The sequence below is a fragment of the Vipera berus genome, assembly GCF_964194415.1.
Source record: "Vipera berus genome assembly, chromosome: 16".
Lineage (NCBI taxonomy): Eukaryota > Metazoa > Chordata > Lepidosauria > Squamata > Viperidae > Vipera > Vipera berus.
This window is the reverse complement of record NC_138219.1, coordinates 1748689-1762066: the sequence shown is the minus strand read 5'-3', so window position 1 is coordinate 1762066 and position 13378 is coordinate 1748689. Positions and strand designations below refer to the sequence as shown.

Sequence of the window (13378 nt, the reverse complement as noted above, 5' to 3'; positions counted from 1 at the left end):
CCATCTCAGAGGGCCAAAGGCGGCAATGCTTTTGATTCTCAGCCATGGCAACATCTGTGCCCTTGTTTTTGACGGATGGGGATGGTAGATCTGGGAGGGGGGGTCCAGGGGGGGTCCAGGGGGACATGCCTGGACACGCTTTAATGAAAGGGAGGAGACCCGGCCTTCCTCCTGGTTGCTCCTGAGCTGCCTGTCCCGTCTGTTTGCAGATCCTGCCCAAACTGGGGGGAGGGGGCACCGGGCGGCTGGGGGAGTTACGTACTGGGCGTCCTCTATTTATGACCACAACTGAGTCCAAAATTTCTGTTGTTAAGTGAGACAATTGTTAAGTGAGTTTCATCCCATTTTGCAACCTTTCTTGCTACAGTTCTTAAGTGAATCCCTGCAGTTGTTCAATCAGTAACACGGTCGTTAAGTGAATCTGGGTCCCCCCATTGGCTTTGCTTGTCAGAAGGTCACAAAAGGGGAATCACAGGGCAACCGTCACAAACACCTGCCAGTTGCCAAGTATCTGAATTTGGATCATGTGACCACGGGGATGCTGCAGTGGTCAATAAGTGTGAAAAACGGTCATAAGTCACTTTTTTCAATGGCGTAACTTTGAATGGTCACCAGACAAGCTGTTGTAAGCCGAGGACTGTCTGTATTCCTCTCACCATGGGTCTGTGGATTTCAAGGCCCTTTGCAACAGGGTGAAAGCAATTCCTGTAAAAATGTACTGTAAGGTGCAATGGCCAGAATATAGAATAGCAGAATTGGAAGGGATCTTGAAGATCTTCTAGACTAACTCTGTCTGGGCACCAACTGTACAATACAATTAGACAGCCCAACCAGGCTGCTAATATTTTCATTTATTCGGTATTTAAAAAAAGAAGAACTAGTGAAAACTGCTTTCAAGTTCTGGCTGATAGTGATTTTTTTTAAAAAAAAATATTATAATTTTTTTTATTAAAGGAAGAGTTTTCTTTTCCCCAAAGTAAAAGTCATGCACGTCTAAAGAAAAAACAGAGGAAGAAGAAAGTGATAAGTAAATATGAAAGGAAGGAAAAAAACATATAAAGGAGGGGCTTCTAGTCACCTTTACGGCAGTTAGAAAAGCATTTAGACTTTATCCGGTCTCTCAAAGGTTAAATCGTGGGAGACTCTCTTAAGAAAATCATGCCTGGGTACTTCAGAGATTTTGCAGGAAAATAAGTCATTTATAGAAATAATAAAGGCGGGGTAACAATAAAGAAGCAAAGAAATAAATAAGTAGAATGAAAAATCAGGAAAGAAAGATGAAAACTCCTCTTTGCTCTACTATGAAAACAGAACAAGACTCAACTGTCGATCATAGCAGGCAAATTCTGTGTCCTTCTAAGCTGCTGCGACAGAGCGCAGAGCAACGGTCCATGCGCGAAGCATCCCCAGCTCTCCACATGTTGCTGGATCCCCTTTTATGCCGGGTGCTGCTAAATCCCTAAATCCAGGGGCCAGCGGGAGAGGCAGCTCACACGTCCATCAGGTTGTGTGAATGACACAGTGAGGTCTTGCACTCCTCTGGTGAACGGCGGTGGCAAACGTGGAAATATTTTAACCCCAAGAGGGAGATGATGAATTTGCCTCTTTGTGGGGGTCCTTGAAAACGTGGGAAGCAAAGGTGTGTGGAGCATTTTAAGCGCTCTCAAGTGCAATAATAGACAGTTACCAGTGGAAACAGAAATAGAAAATTATAAATATCAATATTATTAAAAAGTTGAGCATTATTTGTCAGTCAGCAAGAAGGAAAGGATTACACTGGAATTACTCTGTTGCACAGAGTTTAAAAGAGGTGAAGAAACTTCACGAAGCAAAGTCTTTTCCTTCCATTTTTGCCAGTAACTCTCTCACTTAAACTGCCATTATTATTATGGTTTATCGCACGGTCAACCAGATGTTTAGACTGTGTTTGGCACTTTTGTTCACTTTTCAAGTCCTTCCCAAGGATCTGGAATAGACAGATGTTGTTGTTCAGTGGTGTTAAAGGCACCATCACAGGATGTAAGATTATCATCATCATCATCATCATCATCATCTGTCAATCAGCCAGACGTTCAGACTGGATTTGGTGTTTTTGTCCACACATCGAGTCCTTTCCAAGGAGCTGGGATAGGCAAATGGGGATCTTTGATGGTGTTAAAGTTATTGTTGCAGGATGGAAGCTGTTCCAAATAAAGCTGCCTTTTGCAATTGACCGACCAGGATTCTGTCAATGCCGATGGTGTTCAAGTGGTGCTCCAGATGTGTTGGGATTGCACCCAGCGTGCCTCTTATTTTTGGTGCTACCTTTGCTTTCTTTTGCAACAGTCATTCTATTTCTGCTTGGAGGCCTGTGTATTTATTATTCATATGCTAGGATAATGTGACGCTTTACAGAAAACCGGTCCGGTTTACCAATTGGGCGGCTGTGTCAATGGACCCAGTAACCAAGGACACAAACAGGCTGTTCTCCAGATCGGCGGGATTTAAAAACCTTGAAAGTCGGGATTGTTCTACCCCCTAATTCAGCCAATGCCCAGCGGGTTGACATTATACGGGGTGGCTGAAATTTCAGATTTTTACCAGGGACGATGTGGTGAAGCTGGGCTGCCCAACTGACCTGGCTGACTGCTCCTGAGACCCTGTCATGGCTTTGCTGGACAAAAGAGGTTTTCTGAGAAGGGGGGGGGGTAAACTGCTAGTCTGTATCTCCACCCCTAAAAGCACCCTGCCTTTTCCTAGAAAGCCCCACGACACACACACACACAAAAGTCCTCCTGCTGCTGGAAAATCCAGGACCCCTTTGTGGTTCTCCATTTGGACAACCTCCCGGAGATGCAGCGGATCGATCCCCATTCATCCCCCACCCCCATGGAAAGGGCTCCTGGGACCCGCCAGAAGGCCAGTTCAAGGCCGCGGCAGCCTCCCCTTCTGCTGTTCGGTGTCCCTAACTCTCTCCCCCCCTTCCTGACCGGGGGCGGGGGGGGCTCAGGCCGTCTGTGTTTGCAAGGAAGGAGCAGACTGATTAATCAGGGGGAAGAAGTGTGAACATGCTGTCACTTTCCCCAGCCCGTCTGCGGTGCCCATTGTGGTGGGGCTGTCCATCGTCCCACAACATATGGAGGGCATTGTGATCCTGGCCGGTGGCAGCCCACTTCCTGGGAGGTGACAGCTTGGGCCCCTCCCTCTCATTCAGCCTGGCTCCTTTGTGCTTAAGACGGACGGAGCAAGCTGCTCTCGGCAGCTCTGGGCAAAGGACAATCCCAGGATCTCCGTTGCGAGAGTTTGTGTTAACTGTGCGCTGCCTCACCTGGATGTGACAGGGCAGCGAGAGGTTGGTGGGGTCAAGTCAGGGAAACAGGCCGGGGCAGAGGGTGGATTTCAAGGTTTCTGGGGTCAGAATAAGGCAAGTCGGATGCTCTGCCAAGCTCACCTATATACTGTCCACAGGCATCGTCTACCTGTTGCATGACCCTTACTAACCAGGGGGAAGCACTAACCGCTGGGTACAAAGTAATTCTCTACTTCCTCCATCTTGAGGATGGGAGGCAAGCAAATTCCTCAAGGTTTGGGGGACAGCCCCCCATTTTCTAGGAAGCCATGACACCCTGGGTCTCCGAGACACCGAAGTGATGTCTGACTCCGAAACCAGACAGTTTTGCTACTTAAATCTGTTTTTTTCAAACTGGGCGAATTTCAGATGGGTGGACTTCAACTCCCAGAATTCCCCAGCCGCCGTGGGAAATCCTGGGAGTTGAAGTCTAGCTGCCTCAGAAGCTGTGGTGGCTGGAAAACCCTGCTCTACAAGACAGGACCAAAGACAAGGCTTCAGAACTGTGTTTCTAGCCATCGTCTTTACTAATGAAAGAGATTCAGGAAAAGAAAGACGCCTTTTCTGTCTGGTTCAAGCCTCTGATTTTTCTCAAGGGGGATGGGTGTGTGTGTGTGGGGAGTGCTGCTCAGCGTTTCCTTTCTTTGCTGGTCGGGGGCTTCCGGCTGCTGTGGGAACTCTTGGACACTTTCTGGTTGCTCCCAGACAAGGAGCCCATTAAGGAGGAGAGCTTCCTGGAAGCCTGGCTCACAACTGGAGAGAGAGGGAAGACCATACAAGATGAGGAATAACAACAACAACAACAACAACAACAACAACAACAACAACAATAATAATAATAATAATAATAATAAAGTTGGAAGGGACCTTGGAGGTTATCTAGTCCAACTAGAACCCCTATACCATTTCAGACAAGTGGCTGTCCAGTCTCTTCCTAAAAACTTCCAGTGTTGGAGCATTCACAGCTTCTGGAGGCAGGTTGTTCCACTGGTTAATTGTTCTCACTGTCAGGAAGTTTCTCCTTAGTTCTAGGTTGCTTCTCTCCTTGACTAGTTTCCATCTGTTGCTTCTTGTCCTGCTTTCAGGTGCTTTGGAGAATAGCTTGACTCCCTCTTCTTTGGGGCCGCCCCTGAGATATTGGAAGGCTGCTATCATGTCCCCCCCCCTCGTCCTTCTCTTCATTAAACTAGACATACCCAATTCCAGGAGCCGTTCCTTATATGTTTTAGCCTCCAATCCCCTGAGCATCTTTGTCGCTCTTCTCTGTACTCTTTCCAGAGTCTCATCTTTTTTACATTGTGGTGATCAAAACTGGATGCTGTATTCCAAGTGTGGCCTTACCAAGGCCTTGTAAAGTGGTATTAGTACTTCACGTAGCTCAGGGTTGAACGGTGGGGTCCTCGGTCCTCCCTAACCTTGGTGGAGGGAGGGGGAAGGATTGTGGGGTCCTGAGTGCTCCCTGAGCTGGGCGGTTTTCTTGCAGACCTTTCATGACCCAACTAGGTAAGATCATCAGTGCTAGAAGGGGAGGGGTTGCAGGGAGGAGGAGGAAGAGGAGGAGTAGAATGACTGTGCTAGAAGGGAGTGGGGTTGGTAGAGAGAACGAAGAGAAGGAGGAGGGGGAGAGACGAGGAGGACAACAACTCTGAGGTCCTGGGTGCTCTCTGAGCCGGGTGGTTTCCTTGCAGACCTTTCATGACCCAACTAGGGAACATCATCAGTGCTAGAAGGGAGGAGGAGGAGGAGGAGGAGCTGTGGGGTCCTTGGTGCTCTCTGAGCCGGGTGGTTTCCTTTCATGACCCAACTAGGGAACATCATCAGTGCTAGAAGGGAGGAGGAGGAGGAGGAGGAGCTGTGGGGTCCTTGGTGCTCTCTGAGCCGGGTGGTTTCCTTTCATGACCCAACTAGGGAACATCATCAGTGCTAGAAGGGAGGGGGCTTTGTGGAGAGGAGGAGGAGGAAGAGGAGGAAGACAACTCTTGGTCCTTGGTGCTCTCTGGGCTTGGTGGTTTCCTTGCAGACGTTTCATGACCCAACTAGGTAATATCATCAGTGCTAGAAGGGGGGGTGGGTTGCAGAGAGGAGAAGGAGGAGGTCTGTGGGATCCTTGGTATTCTCTGAGCTTGTTCTCTTGCAGATGGTTTATGACCCAACTAGCAAGCAATGTCACTGCTAGAAGGGATTTGTTCCCTTTTATGTACAGTGGCTTTCCTGGCGGGGCACCCAATTGCTTCTTCTTGGTGGTTCCTTGATTGGTGTAGGCCAGGGTCTCCTCTTTGAGCAGAGGGCTGGACTAGAAGACCTCCGAGGCCCCTTCCAACTCTGTTATTCTATCATGAAGGGGCGATTCTGAGTCCAGCGGCCTTGCTTACCTCTCTTGGATGAACGGTTTCGGTGAGGTCGGCTCGACTTGCTTCTTGTTTTGCTTTTTCTGCAAGAGGAAGAGTTTCTATCAGAACTCCGGCCTTTCTAGAGTGACCGTTCCTGTGCTGGCCCACTCCACCAGTTTGCCCTTTGCTGCCACTGGACATCCAGCGAGGCTGCACACCGAAGCCTTTTGCCCTTCATCGTGTCACTGAGAAACACCCGGATGCAAAAAAAAGGGTTGCTGTTCATTTGTGGAGTTACAAAAAACTCAGGATAAGAGCAATAGCCCTTAGACTGATATACTGCTTCACAGTGCCTGACAGCCGTCTCTAAGCAGTTTACAGGGTCAGCCTGTTGCTCCCAACAATCTGGGTCTTCATTTTACAGACCTTGGAAGGGCAGAAGGCGGAGTCAGCCTTGAGCTGGTCAGGATCGAACTGCCAAAATGCTGGCAGCCGGCAGTCAGCAGAAGTAGCCTGCAGTGCTGCATTCTAACCACTGCGCCACCATAATGGAGGGTGGAACGCTTTGCCAAAATAGGGAAGGTTGAGGGTTTGAATTCTGAGTTGAAAGCTGATTCCCGGGGGGGGGGGGGCGGGGGAAGAGCAGGATGCAAGAGAAAGAAAGCATGTGTGAGAATAAACAGAGTGCAAAGCAAACGGTCCGACTTTGATCAGGAAGTTTAGACCTCCTGCGCCACGTCGTCCCTGACAGTTCAGTGCCATGATGAATAAACACGCAGTATAAGGCAGAATTGCTCAGCTTCAGCAACAAGTTAGGTGGACATCAAGTCCCAGAATTCTCCAGCTGAGCAACATCCTCAGTGCTAGACGCAAGTGGGGTATCCAGAGTGAAGGAAGGGGAGGAAGGAAGAATGGGGCGCTTGGCGCTCTCTGGCTCTTTCCTTGCAGACGTTTCATTGCCCAACTAGGTTAACATCATCAGTGCTACTGAGTGTGGGATTCGCTGCCTGTTTATGTACAGTAGCTTGCCCTGCCCGTATTGTGTGTGTGTGTTTTTTCCTTGTTGGTCCTTTGATTGGAGTATTGTGTTTTGTCTGGTGTTGATCCCTGCTTGCCCATCGAAGGTGATATCTTCTGGTCTGGTGTGGTTACCTAGCTGGGTTACAAAACGTTTGCAGGAAAACAGCCAAGCTCAGCGTGCCCCAAGGCCCCCCCCACCCACTCGCCCTTCCTCTGGTGGTTTCCATGAGGTACCTTTGACCTCCTGCCCCGTGGGCCACTTCCTGGGTCTCCTTCTGAGCCACACGGGGCTCATATCCGCTGGTGGGCGCCGGCTCCATCGGGATCTCCTTCTTCCTTTCCTGGGGGACCTTCCAGGGCTCCTCCACGGAGCTCTGGGCCTCCAGCAGGAAAGGGCTCTCCAGCCTCTCTTGGATGGCCGCCAAGGTTGGGCTGGGGCTTGTGGATATGCTGCGAGTGTCCAGGAAGTCCATGGTGTTGCTGGGGCTGTCCGGGATCTCCTCCTGCAGGGTGCTGAGTACTTCTGCGATGGAGATCTCTCTCTCCTCCGAGGCCTGGGTGGCAGAGCTCTGTGGGGGCAGAAGAGAAGGGATGCGGGGGAGGGGGCAAGTGCAAGCCTCTCCCCAAGGGGGCTGGTCCGGGAACTGCCTTCTCCAAGCAGGCGCCCTCCAGATCTTTCTTCCCACACTCTCCCAACCAACTTGCCAACTCACGACGGTTGCTTGGGGAGCCAAATCCCCAGACTTCCATGGGTCTTGGCGCCACTTATCCTGGTTAATGTCTGAGGGGGGGCGAAGAAGATGGACCACCTTGACCCACAAGTCAAAGTTGTCCTTCTGGTTGTCTGCTGGGGGACAAAGCTGGAGGTAGAAGGTGCGGCCAGTCACCATCTTGAATCGCAGCTGCTTCCTCTCCTGGTCATGGATGGTGATCTTGACGAAGCACAACGGAAGGAGCCTAAGGGGGGGGGGGAAGGAAGACTCTGGGAGGGCGTGCAACTGGAGGGGTGGACTGTTGCCTTGGGCCAGCTCCCTCCATCCTGTCTATCTCACTGATTTATTTGCTGGGGTTTACAAGCTGCTGTACAGGTGACCCTCTTAGAAGAGAATCTTCATCGTTTAGGTTTGGACTCTGGGGTCCTGGGTGCTCTCTGAGCCTTCTGGTTTTCTTGTAGACTTCATGACCCAACTAGGGAACATCATCAGTGCTAGAAGAGAGGGGGGGTTGTGGAGAGGAAGAGGAGTAGGAGGATTGTTGGGTTCTTGATATTCCCTGGGTGGTTTTCTTGCAGACATTTCATTACCCAACTAGGGAACATCATCAATATTAGAAGGGAGGGGGGGTTGTGGAAACAGGAGGAGGGAGGAGAGGGAGGAGGAGGAGGAGGACCGTGGGGTCCTTGATGCTCTCTGAGGCTGGTGGTTTTCTTGCAGATGTTTCATGACCCAACTAGTTAACTTCATCAGTGCTGGAAGGGGAGGGGTGTTTATTCTTTTGTTACCCCAAGCAAGGAACTACCAACTCAGATGGAGGAACAATTGGGTGCCCCGCCAACACTGTATACAAACAGAGAACAAACCCCACTCCCTTCTAGCACTAGTTGGCGCTAGTTGGGTCATAAAATGTCTGCAAGAAAACAACCAAGCTCAGAGACCCCAGAGTCCTCCTCCTCCCAAACCCCACTATCTTCTTGCACTGATGAAGTTACCTACTTTGGTAATGAAATGTCTGCAAGAAAGCCACCAATCTCAGAGGACCCCACAGACCATTTGGTCAGTGACCATTCCAAAGGACCACCGCTCTCTGCTCTCCTGCAGCGTCTACAGGGAGCGACTCCACCAGCATTTGAACGACTCTTAACAACGTCCAGGAGATCCGGCTTTCACAAAGCTGGTCAAAGCATTTTCTGGCCAGGTGTGGTGAGCGCCCTTTTCCCAAAGCTGATCCGGATTGCTTCAGAGTACCATTAAGGTGTGGCCAAGGGAGAGACCCCCACAAAACGCAGCCCAGCCATGGGGGGCGGGGGCGGACATGGCTGCTGAGCCTTACCTGGTGAGCTCGAACTTCTTGTTCCGAGCCCGGGGTCGATACCTGTGCTGCAGGTTTGGTTGCAGTTGTTGAGGGTGGAGGACTGGCCGGGCCAGCAGGAGCACGTCGGGCACCGGAAGACCCGGGCTGGTGGCGGCAATGGCGACGCGCACCTGCTGCACCTGGTTGTGCACATCGAGGATGCCACCTTGCTTGCTGACCTGGAAGACATGGGCGCAGCTGGCTAGCCAGTTAACCTGCAAACCCTGGTTCGAATCATGCCCTTGTTCTGCCCTTCGTAAGTGGGAGATGAAGTCCTCCCAGCTCAACCTGGCCAAGGATGAGAAACAGCACAGGCAGTCCTTCACTTAGCAACTGAAGTTGCAGCAGCGCTGAAAAAAGTGGCCTAGGACTGTTTTTTCACAGTCATTGCGGCACACACACACACCCCATGGTCATGTGATCAGAATTTGGGCAGTTGGCAACTGGCGGGTGTTTAGGACGGCCGCAGCACCCCGGCGTTGGTCGTGCGATGGCCATTTCTAACTTTCCCATCCGGCTTCCGACAAGCAGAGTCAATTGAGAAAGCCAGATTCACTTCACGACTGCAGTTTTGCTTAACAGCTGTGTTAACAGCTGGGGCAAAACTCGCTGAACAACGACTGGAAATTTCGTGCTCATTTGTGGCTGTAAGTCGAGGACCTCCTGTTCTGTATCCCATTAAAAGAAGACAAAAGTCAAGCTGAAAACTCTCCAAACTTTCCACGTAGCACAAGTGCCCTGACAGAGTTTGAAAACACCAAAAATCTGGGGTCCCACAGCTCAGGGGTCCAGCGCAAACAAGCCCCCCTCCCCCCAATGGCATTCCGACAATCTCCCATCCGGGAAGCAAGTAAACCTCCTTGAAAACCACCCCAGCTGACACCAGCCTCATATCCAGTGGCGATCTGTTCCGCAGCCCAACTTATTCTAGTGTTAAAAAAAATCCTCCTTGGATCAGTCCCGAATTTTCCTGCATTCACTGTCAACAGGTAAACCCCAGTTCTGGCCTTGGCATAGCAGGATTCAGCCGTCTCTCTGCCCACCGGTGCCGAGCAATTTGCCAAGGACGCTGGCATCATCGGCCTCCCTCCCACCTCTTTCCTTTGGACATCCTCTGGCCCCTCGCTGTGGCTGTCTTCCGGAGAGCTGCTCTGCCTTGGCAATCCCTCGGGATCCCTTTCCTGCAGGTCGGGGAGCCTAAGAGATCACCCGGGAGACGTTGTGGAGGATCCCTGCTATCTGAAGACATCTGGGGGAGGGGGAAGGACAGGGATGGGATCCCAGAATGGCTGATGGGCTAGGGAACTGTGGCTTGCTCTGTAAGTAGTCCTCGGCTTATGACCACAGCTGGAACCTCTGTCACTGAGCTGTGAAATTGTTAAGTGAGTCGTCTTGTGACCACACCTGATTTTATGACTCTTTTTTAACCATGCTGTTAAGGGAATCATGCAATCGTTTAGTGAATCTGCCTTCCCCACTGGCTTTGCTCGTTGGAAACCAGCTGGGAAGGTTGCAAATGGTGATCATGTGATCCCAGGATGCTGGGATGTCGTAAATCCACACCAGTTGCCTAGTGCCAGAATTGTGCTCATGTGAGAATTCAGAGAAGAGCAACTAGGACAGTGATGGCGAACTGTTTAGAGACCAAGTGCCCAAACTGCAACCCAAAACCCACTTATGTATCAGAAGGTGCCGGGTGGGCGCGGCCCATTGGGTGGCTGTGGCTGTGGTGGTAACCGCAGACTGGGTGGGACTAAAAAGTTCAATCAATCAATTCCAAATTTGCGAGATTTTTTTCCCCCCGCGATAAGTTGAAATTGATTGAACCTTTTTTTTTTTGCACACGGCAGCGGAGGCCTAAAGCGAAAAGGTTTTATAAAGCCCAGCTGAACACCTAGGACTGGGGCGACAGTGCACGTACCCACAAAGAGGGCTCTGTGTGCCACCTGTGGCACGCGTGCCATAGGTTTGCCACCACGGAACTAGGATGATCCAAGGCCTGGAGACTAAAACATACGAAGAACGGCTGCGGGACTTGGGTTTGGCTAGTCCAGGGGTCAGCAACCTGAAACAGTGAAAGAGCCACTCGGAACCAGTTCCCTCACAAAAGGAAAAACTGGGAGCCGCAAAAACTGTGTGCGCATGCGCGTACATGCGTGCATGCGCAGAACAGGGTTTGACTGAAGAGTGGAGCCAAGGCGAGATGTGCACCTACCCTGCATACTTGAATTGATTGGTTGAACTTTTTTAGTCCCACTTTTTTTTTTTTTGGACTGCACATGGCAGAGGACTGGGAGTCGCAGGAGATGGCTGAAAGAGCCGCATGCGGCTCCGGAGCCGTGGGTTGCAGACCTGTGGGCTAGTCTAAAGAAAAGAAGAAATAGGGGAGACATGATAGCAGTCTTCCAGTATCTGAAACTGCCACAAGGCAGAGGGGGCCAGGTTGTTCACCAAGGCACCAGAGGGCAGGACGAGAAACAATGGTTGAAAATTGACCAAAGAGAGAAGCAACCTGGAATTAAGGAGAAACTTCCTGACAGTGAGGACAATTAACCAGTGGAACAGCTGGCCTCCAGAAATTGTGGGTGCTCCATCACTGGAGACTTTAAAGAAGAGACTGGACAGCCATTTGTCTGAAATGGTATAGAACCAACTTCCCCTTGAGCTTCGGATGGCCCCGGACCTCCGGTCGTTTCGCCGCGACCTCAAAACTTTTCTCTTCCATCAGGCTGACCTGGATTGATGATGGGTTTTTAAATATGTTTTAATTTTTAACTGTAGTTAATTTATTTTGGGGCTGTTATTTAATTCTTTTTTAATTTTTGTATTGTTGTTTTTTATTGTTGTAAGCCGCCCTGAGTCCTTCGGGAGATAGGGCGGCATATAAGTCCCAAAAATAAATAAATAAATAAATAAATAAATAAATAAATAAATAAATAGGTCTTCCTGCTTGAGCAGGGGGCTGGACTAGAAGACCTCCAAAAGCCCTTCCAGTTCTATTCTATTCTGAGTGTGGATACACTGCAATGAACCGAATAACAGAATTGGAAGGGACCTTGGAGGTCTTCTAGTCCAACCCCTTGCTCAAGCAGGAGACCGTCAACCATCCTGGACAAATGGCTGTCCAGTCTCTTTTTAAAAAACCTCCAGTGATGGAGCACCCTCAACTTCTGAAGCCAGGTCATTCCACTGATTAATTGAAATGTCTCCTGAGTTCCAGGTTGCTTCTCTCCCTGATTGGTTTCCATCCGTTGCTTCTTGTCCTGCCTTCTGGTGCTTTGGAGGATAGGTCAAACCCCCCCCCCCCGTTTTTGTGGCAGCCCCTCAAATATTGGAAGGCTGCAACAGTTGTAAGTGGCAGGACTGGCTGGAAGTCACTTTTTTTCAGCACCGACCCAATTGTGAAAGATTGCTAAATGTCGTTCCTAAGTCAAGGACTGCCTGAACACAGTTGCTTCCTGGGGTGTGTGTGTGTGTGTGTGAGGGACTGGATGGGGCCCTGGCCACCTCCCTGAGTGCCTCTGCCTTCTGCCCCGGTCCTTCTCACCTGGACAAAATCGCTTTCAAACATGGCAGCGCACTTGAGCAGGTTGTATTCGCCCAGGCGGAGCTGGCGCTGCAGAGGTCCCATGTTGGTGTTGAAGAGGCCTCGGCTGCTGCTGGTGGGGTTCCTGGGGGCCTTGGATGCTTCCATTGCCTTGGCTCCTTCCAGGCCTGCCTGGGAAGAGGGGGCAGCGATTGGAAGGGGGCCGGGGCCAGAACGACGTAGGAACAGCCCATCCAGGGTTCAGTTCATTTTCTTGCACACAATCAACAGACTCTTGCCGGACTAAATAGCATCGTAGGCTTATAAACTGCCCCATAGGCAGCTGACAACGTCAAAACTTTATTTGCATCTTGCCCCCAACAACCTGGGTCCTCGTTTCACGGACCTTGGAAGGATGGCAGGCTGAGTCAACCTTGATGCTGGTGAGATTCGAACTCCAGACTCTGCCTGCAATGCTGTGCATTAACTGCTCTAAGATACACCCCTGGGAGATTTAGGGAGCGGCTATCCCAGGGGTAGGCAACCTTGGCTCTTTTATCACTCATGGACTTCAACTCCCAGAAATCCTGAGCCAGCTGGCTCAGGATTTCTGGGAGTTGAAGTCCATGAGTGATAAAAGAGCCGAGGTTGCCTACCCCTGGGCAAGCCTAAGCCTCTTCACCTCTGGGCTGCGCTGCCTCTCGTCTTGCCCTCCTCCTTGGCATCTGCTCCCTTTTCCCTGGGAAACTGCTGCTCCATTGTAATCCACCACATCCCTCCACCTTCCTAGGCACCATGTTTCCCAGCAGGCAAAGCTCCGGAGCAGGACTCCCCAAACCTGGCAACTTTTAAGACGTGTGGACTTCAACTCCCAGAATCGGAGTGGGGAATTATATCGCCACCAGCTAGGCTGGCTGGGGAATTTTGGGAGCTGAACGCCACTCGTCTTATGGTTGCCAAGTTGGCAAGAGCCCTGCTTCAGAGCCCCATTCTGCTCTCTCTGCCTGATGGGCTGCTGTTTGGCAGGGGAGTATGGGGGCCTGGATTCTTTAAGGTGTTTTCTGTGGCTCGGGCGTCCCAGATCTCCAGGGATATGGGCACGGG

At 50.8% G+C, this 13378-nt stretch overlaps 1 protein-coding gene across 1 annotated transcript in view; it reads right to left on the bottom strand.

The window, feature by feature from the left end:
* Window positions 1-3514: 3514 nt before the first annotated feature.
* The window catches only part of LOC308675591 (uncharacterized protein), a gene marked incomplete at its 5' end in the record, with an annotated part of 39352 nt that continues 29488 nt past the window's right edge, over window positions 3515-13378 (bottom strand). The window contains 6 exons of the mRNA XM_081341031.1: window positions 3515-4081; window positions 5701-5759; window positions 6913-7247; window positions 7392-7635; window positions 8728-8927; window positions 12296-12466. Of these exons, the coding sequence (XP_081197157.1) occupies window positions 3957-4081; window positions 5701-5759; window positions 6913-7247; window positions 7392-7635; window positions 8728-8927; window positions 12296-12466 (1134 nt within the window). The 3' untranslated portion in view covers window positions 3515-3956. The remainder of the gene's footprint in view (window positions 4082-5700; window positions 5760-6912; window positions 7248-7391; window positions 7636-8727; window positions 8928-12295; window positions 12467-13378) is intronic.